Raw genomic sequence first — 15168 nt, forward strand, 5'->3', positions numbered from 1 at the left:
TCACTCAACTAACGAGACTTACTGATAACTAGGTTACCTTTTTTCTTTTTTTTTTGGTTTACCAAGCCAAGGCTGCTTCATTTACTGGCAAAGGTAAAAAAAAAAAAAAAAAAAAAAAAAAAAAAAAAAAAAAGGTCGCCAGATCATATATAAACGTGCGCAATTTCTCTTCAGTAAAAGTACACGGCGTCATTGGCAAATTACAAAATCAAGCTTCGCCTTTTATTCGATGGATGGTAGCTATGCCGACTCTCAAGTTCACCAGCATCCACCAAATAATTAGCATCCTCTCGTAGTATACACAAGTCACCTATATCATCAACATGTTACATGCATGATTCCAGTCAAAATTTTCACAATCTCGAACACCGTACACATTTCATCGGATTGAAGCTATCATGCCGATGCGCAACGGTATGGATGTGCTGTGCTTCCCAGTTCCCATTCATCGACGCATAAGGCTTGAGGACCCAACCATCTACATTCTTTGGGGACGTTAAACAGCTTCGGTTGCAGTCCTTCACTGCTTTCATTATTGTACTCCATGGATCTCGGTGGAAAAAAACGGTCGGTTGGATCGCCGGTGTTCGTCTCTGTCTACCAACAGAGCTCACTTGTGCCCACATCATGTGCATTAAGTTGCCTTCTGCTCATGTAGAGCACTGAGTTTTTTTTTTTAAGTAGCTTGTCACAGTCACAGCTCGGTATTCCTAAGGATGATACTTGTGTTGCCCTGCATAACAAGTGGAGAGAAAGAGATACTAAGCATAAAGCGTATAAGTGTATACTCATCAGTTTCATACGGCTCAAGGCTAATCCTATGAACAAATTTTATGTACACAACATCAGAAAAGTGTAATGAGTCATGCCTTCTGAATTTTTAAGATCCCTTGTGATATGGCATGCATGCATTCGCAGCATTCCTCTAGAAAGGTGAGGAGCCTGACAAGGTTAGTGGTGGGCATTGCCTAATCAAATGTCCGGTGACCTGCAAGCCCAAGGGATAGGAAGAGGTGATTTGGACATCTTATATATGTTTAGAACGTTTTGCAAGGGCTTTAAGATTTATATTGGATGTGGTTCAAGTGGAAAAACAAAGAGCGAGCTTGGTCTGGAATAGATATCTACGGTGACATGCTTCATGCAGGCGGGTTAGCCCGCGAACAAATACACTGTGAATTGTGATGTGACTGATATTGCGCACATCACATGACCTACAGATGGCAACAAGCCATAAAGCGTATCCAGAGACCAGTGAGCCCAAAAGGCTGAAGAAATCAAAACAAAAGCAACACAAACGAATGCTCACGCAAACTTTGACCGAGGTTGCTCAACCGGAACCCTTATCGCCAATCGGCCACTTGTACATTTCGAAACGGAGTGCGTCCTCTCAGGGGGCAAAAAAAAGGCACAATTATTCACTGCCTTTTCGCCTGTATACTTCCCACCTCTACTATAATGTTTCAAATTGGACAACAGGCACCGCCTCATCCGAAACATTAGAACCTGTACAGAGCTACCCTACCCTTTTACAACAACTCACTGGGGGTCAAATGATTAAATGGAGGACCTAGGTGATGTTCCGCCTCCCTCGTGCAACCGCCGCTGCCGCCGCTTTGTGTTATTCTTCTCTGACGACAAACCAATGATTTGTTACCTCTTCAGTCGATCCCGTGCTCCCCTTGGTGAGCTACAAATGTCTATCAGCATACCAGAAGCTTGAGAATTTGGCCCGGGGAAGCAGTGTTGAACTCATGCCTCTTGTCACAGATCACAGTACTAAGGCAAACTATGTCAATGCCTACTGCTGCACTCATAGCTGCAAAGCCAGATCAGGGTGATTTGGATTTGCCAGCTTTCCCCTAGGCGGGGAACCTGATGACTGGACACGGGAATTTAAGCCTGGGACTGGGTGAGCAGAATTATTGTCATTAGCCATCTTTGGATCACGACCTGCACCTTGCACAGGGTTGACAGTTGCCTTTCCAACGTCTCCATTCTGTGCTGCTGTTTTAAGACTATCAGCAGTTACTGGGTGCCTATGGATATAGCCATTGACTTTCCCATTCATTCCAGAAAACATCCCAAGCACTTGAGCATGTGTCATAGGAATGGCTGATCCAAATAACCCTTGCCCGGCATACTGACTCATGGCGTTTGACATAGCAGTAAAGCCATTGATGTTAGAGTGGATTTCTCGGCTGTGGTTGTGTTGCTGCATTGGAGGCGCTGCTGATCCCGGATTGTCCATACCACCACATGACTTGTTGACTCCATTCTCATGCTCGGTTACTTTACTGGGAATTTCAGAGCCCTTATCAAAGCTTGCTGATGTAGAAGCCACTGTTTGAGTTCTAGGTAAATGCTCCTCACCAGTAACATCCCCATTTGAAGACAGTCCAGACTTGTGATGTAGTACAACATTCTTAGATGGCATATTGGGTGGAGCATTGCACTCAGAGGGATTGGTGGATGTGACAGGAGCCCACTGAGAGTTTTGAGGTGGTTCACCATCTACTACCCATCCTGGGCCAAAACTTGTCCCAGGGGGGAGTGCCCTTCTGATACGATTTGCTGCCACATCCCAGCCAACTGGGCCCAATTTTGATGCAAATCGTGCCAAGCTCCTAGCATATGCATGTTGCTGCTGAACCCCTACCTGGTTCAGACAACAAGAAGAAACAAAAAGGACAAGAAATATTAGCACAGCAAGTTCCAGTAAGACAGTAGTTGCAATGATCAACTATAGTTAAGTTGGCAGGTTTTACAAGTCATCCAAAATTCAAAATTTGTGAATTCTTGACAACAAACTGTATCTGATCGGAGTATGCTTACCGGCACCAGTAGTTTCCTCTCATCATCCAGGGCAGCAAACAGAGAGCTATTACGTGAATAGTGCTGATCATATGTACTCCTGCGGTCGTCATCTAGACTAACAACAGATTTCTTTCCCCACTTGGATGAACCTAAAAAAAAGTAGATGATAAAGAAGTCACGTCTGTAAATCAGAAGTCTAGCACTTGTGCAGAACATATGATCAGTTACCAGTAGAAGAACTAACCTGAATAATCACCGATTTTGTCTGTTCTTTTTGCACTAAAAGAACCAAGCATATTGTGAAAACTGGATGGATCTTTCATCGGGGTATTTGTATTTCGAGTTCTGTCTCCAGTTGACCTTTTTCTGAATGTATCGACATTGTCTTCAGGTTTGTTTGTTTTCACATTGGATAGATCTGGTGACACATCACCATCCGTCTTGTGATTCTTCGGTGGCCTACCTCTTCGAGCTGGTGGCTTGGGTTCTTCTTCTTCATCGCTGGGTTGCCTCAAGTTCTCAAAATCCTTTTTGGCAAGAGCTTCAATAGATCGTGCCTAGGGAGATTATTGAATACTTTATGTAAGTAGAAGGCCAGATAGTAAGAAGACAGTATTGGCAACTTGTCCACAATACAGAAAATGTTAAGGTAAAACAGGATCTGGGCTAACTATGTGCGGATGTATTCAGTATAGTACTATAATTTGCATAGGAACAACATATGATGTCTTCTGTAATGAGATACTATCTTGTTGGAATTGGAGAACATGCTAAGGAAAAAAACCAAATTGAGGTTCAATTTGTGCAGATATTAGCATTCAAATAAATCAGGTAGCCCTTCAATATCCAAGAGTTAATTGCACTAGCAATCAGTTGAACACGTTGTGTTTAACTTATAACATATATGAAGTTCACAGACAGATAATTATAACAAGGAAATAATAAGAAATAAAAGGTGCTTTTTTTGCAAAAATATTCCACAAAGCTGAACAAGAGACAGAACAAGTTTCATGTTCTGAAGAACAGAGCAACCAGAAAACATGGTCCAGATAACACATGTGCATGCAACGACTGACGAGATGGGTTATATAATCTAATAACAAACAGCACATGCACTTCAAATCAGTACAAAAAATACCTGCCGGAAGTAGATTGTGTCTGCTGAATTGTAAGACATGGCATTTGATGTGAGTAGAAACACATCATCCTGCAAAAGCAGAGAAACATAAGATATCAAGAGAAGATCCGCAGTACTGAAGCACAACACTCTACTATGATTTGCTAGAAAGGTTGCACCCAAATAATCTTGGGTATAATATAATATGTATTTGAAGGAAACTTCCCAGAGTTGCTGTACAAAATTAAACATATCAATTTTAAAAATACAATGCAAGACCCAGCACACTTGATATTCCAAAAAAACTCACAACGTGCATTATATTATATTAATATATTCTGCATCAAGAAAATGGAACTCAACAAAGCAATACAGCATTCAGTTCAACCCTATGTCAGTGGATGAAGCTGGGAGCTACAAAGAGCAAATAATTCCATATCCACTTAAGCCCAGATATAAGTAACATATATGAAATCAAAACATGCAAGAAGTACAGTGCCACTGTGGATTAGAAAAGCTCTTCAGTTACTGATACCTTTTATTTTTTCTATAAGGGATGCTTGTTATTAACGGAGCTGGTTTGAATAGGCATGGTAATCAATTCAGGGGTTATTATTCATAATAATTTGGACAAATTATTCCAGTGAAACTTCAGTCCTACCAGTCTAAGCAACCAGCCTATCCGCATATGTTGGAAGAAAACAAAACCTTGAGCACCGAGTACAGCTCCCAACCATGTATGTCAGGCCAATTATTAACCAATAACTATTATCATCGGGCAGTTTAAGCTGGAGTTTGATAAATTAATACTGTTTTGGATCTGGAATAGGTCAAAATCTTGAAGTTCAATGGAATTCTTTCTCTCAACAATGGTGCAAGACAATCATTAAATCACTAACCCAGGAAGTCTCTACAAGTCTACATCCCATTCCAAAAGGTACCTTTCATTAAGGACATTAACTCATATGGTATGAGCCCACTTTGGTCCCCAGTAAAAAACAGAAAGGAATATAGGAAGTAAACACAGTGATACAGGGGCAGACCCAAGTGATGTTGAGTGAGGGCACAGTTCGCCACTCAAAAATTGCTAGAAGTGGTACATGACAATTTTTTCACCATGAGTGCCCCCACACAAATGAATCACAAGGCCCTCACACACCACCAAATATAAGGCTAACTAGGTAATCATATTTAGTGTGCCTCCGGTCTTTTTTTTTCCCTAGGTCCGCCCCTGTAGAGACATATTGCATCTCACGTTGCTCAAGAATTTCTTTCAGGTGCATCGAAGCTCAGAAAGCAAAAACTCGCATGTTCTATTAACAGTACCAACAAGCAGTATCATGTTCACCAGATGGGAGTTAGGATAGCTAGACAAGAACAATATCTAAACAGTAGTTCATTATACACAGGATTAATTTGGAAAGGCAAAGGTATATTATGGTTGTAAGAAGAAAACAATAGGAATAGGGACATTGTTATACGAGTAAAGTGGACAATAAAACCTGAAAGCAAAGAAGGTAGTAGAAAACTTTTAGTTAAGCCAAAGGATCAAATGAAAGCAGGCAACACAAAAAAGAAACACCAACACAGCCAACAACAATAAAGGAACTGGCAAAAGAAACATCACACAGCATACCTCAAACTGTTCCAACTTAGAATACGAGTCGTTCAACAGCTTCTCACGGATTGTTGAGAAGTCCATCGGATGCTTAACGATGTCAAAGTAATCCGGAAGCTGCAGGTACACAAAAAAACACCAGCCTTAGCATCTGAGCTCCAATCTGAAAACACGACTGCACTTGAGCTCCATTACTCACCTCCTCTGCGTCGACAGGCTCCGAGAAAACTCCATAAGTATCCTTCCTGAGAGCAGTGCAAGGCATACAGGTAAGTAAGCACATGTAACCGAAGCAATCTGTGTCATTGGACGAAAATTACATCAGGATGGGGCCAGGGCACTCACTTCTGGAGCCTATCGAGGATGAAGAGTAGCAACTTTTTGTCTGGGAGGGGAGTCCCCGTGGGCCCACCATCCGACGCAGCGTCCCCTGCTCCCACGAGCGCAAGCAACGTTAACCAACGAAAAATTCAAATCCCTGAACCACTTAATGCGTTGCTTCCCTCCAAGTCTTACCTTTCCCCGTCGCTTTCGCTGCATCCTTCTTTCCCTCCCCCGGCTCCTCCTGCAGCATCAAAGAACCGAAACAACAACAATCAGAACAGAAATCCACATTCTTGCATGGAGATTTTCTGCTTATAAGGGCCAGCTATCGCATCATGCAGTGGGGATTGCAGGGAAATTAGTGTCGCAGCAAGCTCCGCGGCAGTCCGCACTGAAAACGGTGACCTTTTTCTGTCGCTCGCCGTCCGGACAGTGCTCACAAACCCATCAGTAGGAGAAAAAAAAGGTCAAATCCGTCAAAACTTGTCAGATCCGCTTACTGTTCCCTTCCAAGGAAAGGATTAAAGCGCTGACGAGCGAGGAGGGTCAAGATCCCTAGACTGGCCGGACTCAAGAGGGCACCAAAAAGAATTCCAAACCCGCCGAAAAAAGCAACCGCCCTCCCAGAGCTAAAAATCCCCAGACGCAGACGCCACTATCAGAGCTCCACTGATCCCCGCTAGATTCCCCACCACGGAGGCGAGCCGTACCACAAAACCCCCCTAATAAAAATCCTGAACCGCAGATCCAACCACTACAGCTCGGCATCGCCGCGTGTCCCGCGGCCAAAACCCCCTCGGGGAGGTCCCCAAAGCCCGCAATTTTCGAAAAAATGGCGCGAGATAGAGAGGCCCTCGACCTTGACGACGCCGCCGGAGAGGACGCTCTTGAGGCGCTTCTGCCGCCTCCGCCCCCCGCTCCCGGTCCCGTCCTCGTCGTCGTCGGAAGGGTTGGGGTCCCGGCGGGTGGGCGAGGGGGCGGGGCTAGGATTTTGGGCCTGCAGGCGGAGGCTGCGGCGCTGGAGGTCGAGGAGGGACGGGCGGCCCTTTTTCTTGCGCCGCCGCTGCGGGGATGACGTTTCTGCGGGAAGCGGCGGCGGAGGAGGGGGCGGCGGCGGGGGAGGAGGCTTGCGGGTCTTCGCCATCGGAGGCCGGCAGGCCGCGACGGCGGCGGCGGCGGCGAGGCGGGGACGGGGCAGGAGGTGGTGGTGATGTGATGGCCTGGGAACGGGTCGGGGTGCGTGTGGCTTTGCGTGCGTTTGGTATTTTTTTTTTCCTGGGGCCTTTCGGTTTGCGTCGGGCCGCTCGGCTCTTTCAGGCCCCGTTTTGTCATGACATGTAGGACCGGTCTATATCTGGCCCCACACGGTAGCGACAGAGGATAAAGGTCTGTGCGTTATTTGAGGTCGGATCGGCCGGCCGCGGGCGCGTTTGGTGGGGTGGGACCGGGCGCGTGTCTGCCGTGGCCGGACCCGATTGGTGGGTGCCCCCCAGGTCGTGTGGGTGGATATTTTTCGTTGGAACAGAAGGCCGTGTGACTCACCTGTCAGTGAGATGAGGAGTTTTGGTCTCGTTATATTTCCCGTAACTCTTTACGTACACGTCGCAATCACCATTCCGTTTCGTGCCATCTTTCGACCATGAAGGTAGTGCCGTGGTAGCGAGCAACGGTCAGCAGTTTCAGGGAAAAAAAGAAGAACAAAAAAAACTCTTCTCAAAACAGTGGACTCAAATGTCTAGTTGGGTGTCCAAACAATCTCCCTTTTTTCTGGCAAAGTCCATAATTTTTACTTTTCTTTTATACCGAATTACAGGTGTGTAGGTATTTTGTGTTAGTAGTTGAGAAAAAAAGGGCCTAATGGCTATGGTTAGAATGATATCCTTGCATGATGCATCCTACTTATGGTATTGTAGACAACTAGGTAATGGTGGACTAGTACAATGGAATGGGTACACCATAAAGACCACATCCATAAAACTTGATCATCTAGCTTTTGGTTGCACCATGGCCCCTGTTTCTCATGGACGAAGGTTCAGTGACGTCATTGCAACATTAAAGGGTGAGCAATACTCCGTTCGGTTCTAAAGTAAACTCTTGCAGAATTGTATGCAGGAGCTGAATAAAAGTAGCTCATTCAAAGTGTACCTTCATTTATAGTGCATTGAAAAAGATAGTTCATTTATTTGTGAGATCAATGGCATTTATTAGCAAAGGGGTGGGTAGAGAAAATAAGAAAATAAACAGAGTATTCTAGGGTGAAAAGTTTTTACCAAGAAAGTGGCATGGCTAAGAGTGATTGAGCGAATCGGACACCATCAAACTCTAATGCCTCAAAATTCTTATCCTAAGCACTCTATGGCATATTTGCTTAACATCCAAGCAGCTTTGTTGGGTACAACATGCATCTTCAGACGTTTAATTTTGGACGCATGAAACTGAGATGCGTGTCTGATGGGCAAGTTGCTTGGCTGGCCACAAAACAGACAACCCGTTAGTGGTGGTTGACAGGCTCAAAGTGGTTCAATATCAATATAGACGATTTGCCTTCGTAAAGGACTCGTGACCTAATAAATAGATTCATGTGCAACCTTGTATTTGCTCCACGGAATAATGGATCGGATTGAATAAAGGGGATATTCAAAGTTGTATTAATTATCAGGGAATTAAGTTGATGAATCATACTATGAAGCTATGGGAGAGAGTTATCGAGCATCGCTTGAGAGCAATAACGCGGGTCTCTATAAATCAATTTGGTTTCATGCCCGAAAGGTCAACCATGGAAGTCATTTTCTTAATAAGACAAGTTATGGAGCGGTATAGGGAGAAGAAGAAGGACCTGCACATGGTTTTTATTGACTTAGAGAAGACTTATGATAAAATACCAAGAAATATTATGTGGTGGGCTTTGGACAAACATAAAGTCCCAACGAAGTACGTCGGGCTCATTAAGGACATGTACAACAATGCTGTGACTAGTGTTCGAACAAGTGATGGAGACACGGATGACTTCTAGATTAGGATATAACTACATCAAGGGTCAGCTTTGAGCCCTTATCTATTTGCCTTGGTGATGGATGAAGTCACAAGGGACATACAAGGGGACATCTCTTGGTGTATGTTTTTTGGCGGACGATGTAGTGCTAGTTGATGAAAGCCGGACAGGAGTGAATCAGAAACTGAAGTTATGGCGGGAGACTTTGGAGTCCAAAGATTTTAGACTCAGTAGAACTAAAACTGAAAATACGAGATGTGACTTTGGCACTACTACTTGAGAGGAGAAAAATATTAGTTTAGAAGGTCAAGTAGTGCCTAGGAATAATATATTTCGATATTGAGGATCAATGCTACAGAGAGACGAGGATATTGATGAAGATGTTAGCCATAGAATCAAAGCAGTGTATAAAGTGGCACCAAGCATCTGTTGTCCTATGTGACAAAAGGGTACCATAGAAGCTAAAAGACAAGTTTTATAGGACGACGACTAGACCTGCTATGTTGTATGGTGCAGAATGTTGGTGAAAGGATCTAACAATGCCTAGAGAGGGGTGAATAGGCGTATCTAAAAATTAACTGCAAATGCTAAGTTCAAATTTATCAATCAATGTCGGAAGTCCCGGCGTTTGGGTCGGAACTCCCGACGTCGTCAGAAGTTTCGGCACAAGCGTCAACAGTCCCGACGCCTACGTGAATTACAAAAGCAGTGCCAAATTTAACTTTGCGAATAAATAATCTTACAACCCCACTTCCTAGTGGTTTGGTGAAGATGTTAGATCACTTCCTTGACGCCGTAATGCCTCCAAACCGTAGATTGAGTCCAAACCCTAAAATAATGTTTAGGAAAGAAAGAGAAACAAATACAAGTAATCTCTAGCAATCACAACAACAAGCACACGGGACACGGGGATTTATCCTGAGGTTCGGCAATCCCACAAAAGAGCTCCTACGTCCTCGCTGTTGAGGTGACCACCAAGGTCGGAGTCTCTTCCACCTCCTTGCCTCTCTCAAAACGACCACAAAAGTCATTTGAGCTTTCCACTAAAAAATCAAAGGGTAATACAAACTTCACAAGGCTCTTCCACAAGATAGAAGCTCTTGGACAACTCATAGCCGGCTAGAGGCAAAGCCTCAAGAGTAATAGACACAAAATCAACTGACTTGATGAAGAAATCAAGTGTTCAAGCTTGCCAAAGTGATTCTCTCACTTAATCCACTCTCCTTTCACTCAAAACTCTAAAGGAATCGAAGATTGGAGCAAAGGAAGGAGGAGAGAGGTGCATTTCTTGCTTGGGAGCTATTTGGATGAAGTTAGGTCAACTCTGAATGAGTTCGTAATGGTTACAAGTGAAGAGAGGGCTATTTATACTCTTAGTAGAAATCTAACCGTTCAGATCTACGTCGGAAGTTCTGACGTAGATCTCGGGACTTCCGACGTTAACATAAACCACTGTTCACATAGGGTCAGAAGTCCACGCGTGCAAGTCAATGTCGAAACTCCTGGCAAATGTCGAGACTTCCGACATACGTCGGTACTTCCGATGAGTGCAGTTAGATAACCAGCCAATACTGCTTTAGGTGTCAGGACTCCCGACAAAGTCCGGGACTTCCGACGAGCGCAGACAGCCAGCCAGCAGAACCATAGGTGTCGGGACTCCTGGCTTGGGTCGGGACTTCCGACTGTCGGGACTTCTGACTCACATTGGGACTTCCGACGTCCACAATCACCGTGCAGGCTAAGTGACTGGGAGTCAGAACTTCCGACATGAGTCGTGACTTCCGACGGTCAGGAGTTTCGGCTTACGTCGGGACTTCCGACACCGACAATCATAGAAAAATAATCTACATACTCATGGAGTTCTAGAGTGTCTCTCTTTTGATTTTATTTTTATGCTTGAGCACTCTATCTTCCTTAGACCAACTAAGTTTGCATCCCTCTTTATAGCGTGGTGGATCCTAAACTTAAAAACAAAAATAAAACCTTTAGAGAGCATTTCGAGTCCGTCCGCCTTTACAACTTCAAGAACTGAGGGATACCATTTCATCTTTATCAACTCTTTGAATTTTTCATAGGACTAATAGCTGCGACATATCTCATTAAGATCACATTAGTCCCTAATTTGGATGTCATCAATACACCAAAACCCACATATGGGGCAAATGCACTTTCAATCTCCCCCTTTTTGGTAATTGATGACAACCAACTTAGGCTTTTATAAAAATAAAAGAATTTAAAGCTTTTGAACCCCAAAATTTACGAAGAGCTCTCCCTTGATGTATGCATGAATTTTAATTTTAATTAGAATCATCTATACATGATTTGCATACATCAAGACAAAAGCTCCCCCTAAAATTTTGCAATCCATGGAGCAACAAGTGTGTGTGAACAAATAGATATCTGTGAAAATAAATGCAATATGACATGTTATTTCACACAACAAGTAAAAAGGAGTATGATGGCCAAGATTTCAAAGTAAAAACTTGAAGCAACACATGGCCATCCAAAAACCATTCACCATCACAAGTATAGACAAGTACATGCGAATAAGTTAGATAAATAACCATTACTTGTCCTACAATCATTCATCACAAACATATATATAAAGTTGTCCATCACAAGCTAGCCACCATATGGAAAAGTTCACACAAGATAAAGGTTTTTAAGTCTCAAAACAAAATGACCAATAACTAACTTATTACAAGATATCAAAGCCTAGCACTCCCCCTTTGTCAACAAGTGCCAAAAGGGGTAGACCGCATGAAAAACCAACTACTCATCCTCGTAGTCATCATCCTCATCTTGGTCACCGTCCACACCATCATCGTCGTCTTCATCATCATCCTCTATGTATTCCTCATCTTCTTTAGTCGCCTTGCCCTTGCCATGAGGGTGAGAAGTCGCATCAGCTTCATATGCCGCACAAGCCTCATCATATAGAGCCAACGGATCATGGGGAGGCACAAATAGTGGCGGAGGAGAAGAGACAATCCCTGCGTGCTATTCCAACCGGTAGAGATGCTCTTGCATATCGTGCTCACGTTGAGCACTAGCACAACACTGTCCAAACATGTATGTTATGAGGAACTTGAATTTGCTTGGCTTCTTACCCGAGGAGGAAGAAGAGAGGGGCTCAACACTAGAAGATCAGGCAGCAGCGGCAGTAGTTGGTGAAGCACCACGGCGAGAGCGAGAACCCGAAACACCTTTCCCTTTTGCTTTGGCTACAGCACCTTTCTCCCTCAGTTCTCTTGCAGCAGAGATGGGTGTCTTATTGGAAATCTTTAGGAGATTGTGCTGAGTGTCTATGGGGAACCGAATGCCAAACACTTGCTCAATGACATGCATAATGTATGGTGCATAGGGAAGATGCTTCACCGGATCCTCAGTAGCATCATGTATCTTGTTCCAAATATAGCGGCTGATGGAAAACTTCTCAAAATCATCACCAAATCGCTGAAGCACCTTCTGAGAATCATCATGAAGGAAGGTGGAGTCACCTACCTTCAGATACAAGATCTATCGTAGGATGTTACTTAGGACGTAATAGTAGGGCTTTAGAAACACTGTTTGTCCATCAGCTGTATGTCCATCAAGATACATGTGCTGGTACTCCTCGAAAGCTACCTCCTCATACTCAGTCAACTCAGGTGCAGTGCGGTCGGTATGACTCAAACCAAGAAGACGAGAGAAGGTGATGAAGTCCACTTTATAATGCTTGCCTTTAGTGATCTAATAAATAACATCAATAGCACCGGTAGAGTCTCTCTCATGATGATAGGAAGCATAAAACTGATCTATGAGCTCGTTGTTCCAATGCTTCATAAACTCCAGCAAGTACGACAGCCCCATTGAGTGTATATCACGAACCATCTGCTTCAGCTCGGGCTCCATGAACTTACCAAGAGAATAAGCATCTATGCACTTCATCTGAAGAATCGGTGGCTCCCTCTACTTCAAGAACTTTCAATAGAGAATGGAATCATAAAAGTCATAATGGAATGGGTGCCAGAAATGATACTCAAGTCATAGATCCTTCTCATCCTTAACATAAAGGTTCCTTCCCCTTAAGGACTTGATGTCCTTAACCCGGTGATGATAGTCCACTAGTAGAGGAGGAGTCCAGCCACCAGCAGGATTTGGAGCCATGGTGGGCTCCCACATGATCGACGAAACCCCCATGAATGGAACAAGCTAAGAGACAAACCCCAGACCGCGAGTCAGGGTACGAGTCGGTGGAGTAGCAATGGTGCCGCAGAACCGACCAATTTATAAGAGTACAAGTACAATGGCAGCCCGCAAGCGATCGCACTGTCATACTTGAACCCATATAAACCCGGTAGTCCGTCGAGTACCACGACGGGTCTTGATAAACAATTTACAACAACCAAGATCATACAGGATTCAACATACATGTCACATATTACATAAAGTTCGCAGATACATTTCCATCATCAAAGTATGAAACAAAGTTATTACAAACCAAGTTTGATAAACAAAAGCGAAAGCAAATTAAGTTTGAAAGTAGCATTTGCCAACATAGTTTGATACAGTGCCAACATACGATCACAATCCATAAAAGCATATAGAGGGATTAATAAAGAAGCCTGCCCAAGGCTTACTCCTCATCCACGGCGAGATAGAAGCAACTCTTGCAATAACCATGATACACAGCGCCATCTATAACAATATTACATGATAGTCCAATCATCAACACTAAATTCAAACTGTAGGTCCATTACATAACCCACGATCATACATTAAGCACTTCTACAATCGAGGGATGTAACATCCTGGCCCAGGCCTTAATAGGATTAATAGGATACTCATACCAACAAGTTGCAACTTCTTTTCCGGAAGCCCATCTCTAAAGAACTCTGAGGTTAAACGTGCTTGGTCTAGAGCAATTTCAAGATGGGTGACCGATCGGGAAACCTTTCCCGGGTCCACACGAGTGAGGACAAAGTGCACAGAAAAGACTTGTGTGGGTCTGTGAGGACAGTCTATGTCCTAGAATAGCTGCCAGATGTAAGTGGACCCGGCCTCATAGAGGCGGGACGTTATAAATGGTGCGGCCAACACGCTCAAGAGCTTCCTCTTCTCATCAATAATTGGCACATCCCCAATAGAGGCGAGGGCGACATGAGTGGAGAGAGAGAGGAAATAACCGCAGGCTAGCCTGGGTAAAAGAGATATAACCCAAGAACAAATGACACGACGTGGTCAAAAACTCAGATCTGCGTCGAGACTCTCGGCTTACGCCGGGAGTTTCGACGGTCGGGACTCCCGGCGCGAGCCGTGACTTCCGGACGTCGGGAGTTCCAGCATACGTCGGGACTTCCAACGTAGGGAAACAAAAAAACACCTCAACCTGCACTCACTCTACCATGTGGGGCAAAAATATGATGGACACAAATATTTTCACAAGTGACTAGATTTCATTCAACCAACACAAAGCAATAGTCACTCATGAAAATTATAAAATAGATTTTGAAAGTGTCACACAATATTTTCTTAATTCTTTTCTCCTAACTAGATCAAACAAAATGTGTGTGCAAGGGATCAAGCCACGTTATGAGAATCAATGATATTTAGTCGGATTAGCTTGAAATCTTGCACACATGCACACGCTAAGCATAATATCAGGTCTAGATGCACAAAGATAAAGAAGTGATCCAATCATGAAGCGATATACCTTTTGATCGATGTCCTTTACTCCTTGATCAAGATCAAGATGTCCATTGGTTAGCATGGGTGTCTTGATGGGCTTGGCCTTGTCTATGTTAAACTTGTTCAACATGTCGTTGGTATACTTGGTTTGACTTATGAACGTGTCATCCTTGAGTTGCTTGATTTGAAATCCAAGGAAGAACTTCAACTCTTCCATCATGGACATCTCGAACCTATTTGTCATTATCCTACTAATTTTCTCACAAAAAGCCATATTTGTACTACCAAATATTATGTCATCGATATATATTTGGCAAACAAAGATATCATTATTGACTTTGCGAGTAAACAAAGTAGCATCGGCCTTTCCTATCTCAAAACCTTGTTTGAGTAGGAAATCCTTTAAGCAATCATACCAAGCTCTAGGGGTTTGTTTAAGCCCATAGAGCGCCTTGTCGAGCTTATAGACATGGTTTGGATACTTGGGGTCTTCAAAGCCCGGTGGTTGCTCTACATACACCAACTTGGATAGGGGGCCATTATGAAATGCACTCTTCATGTCCATTTGATAAACCTTGAAGTCATGATGGGCGGCATAGGCAAGTAGAATGCGAATTGATTCTAGCCTAG

General features: G+C 43.8%; 1 protein-coding gene across 1 annotated transcript; it reads right to left on the minus strand.

Annotated features, from left to right (window-relative positions):
- Positions 1-1305: 1305 nt before the first annotated feature.
- LOC136535730 (uncharacterized) lies at positions 1306-7157 on the minus strand. Its single transcript, XM_066528100.1, has 9 exons — positions 6736-7157; positions 6069-6117; positions 5898-5982; positions 5752-5797; positions 5571-5669; positions 3956-4024; positions 3062-3374; positions 2836-2966; positions 1306-2659 (listed from the first exon to the last, which is right to left on the minus strand). Exons 1-9 carry the CDS (start codon positions 7018-7020, stop codon positions 1814-1816), a joined length of 1923 nt encoding a protein of 640 aa, XP_066384197.1. The 5' UTR covers positions 7021-7157; the 3' UTR covers positions 1306-1813.
- Between the last annotated feature and the right edge of the window lie 8011 nt (positions 7158-15168).

This window comes from Miscanthus floridulus, chromosome 2, assembly GCF_019320115.1.
Source record: "Miscanthus floridulus cultivar M001 chromosome 2, ASM1932011v1, whole genome shotgun sequence".
In the NCBI taxonomy this organism is placed as follows: Eukaryota; Viridiplantae; Streptophyta; class Magnoliopsida; order Poales; family Poaceae; genus Miscanthus; species Miscanthus floridulus.

What these genes read in the sequence shown, in the direction of transcription:
- LOC136535730 (XM_066528100.1), bottom strand. Translation starts at nt 7,020, where the DNA reads ATGGCGAAGACCCGCAAGCCTCCTCCCCCGCCGCCGCCCCCTCCTCCG. An exon ending in AGCGAAAGCGACGGGGAAAG is followed by an intron (nt 5,983 to 6,068) that starts GTAAGACTTGGA and finishes TCGTGGGAGCAG; the next exon opens with GGGACGCTGCGTCGGATGGT. An exon ending in ATCCTCGATAGGCTCCAGAA is followed by an intron (nt 5,798 to 5,897) that starts GTGAGTGCCCTG and finishes CACTGCTCTCAG; the next exon opens with GAAGGATACTTATGGAGTTT.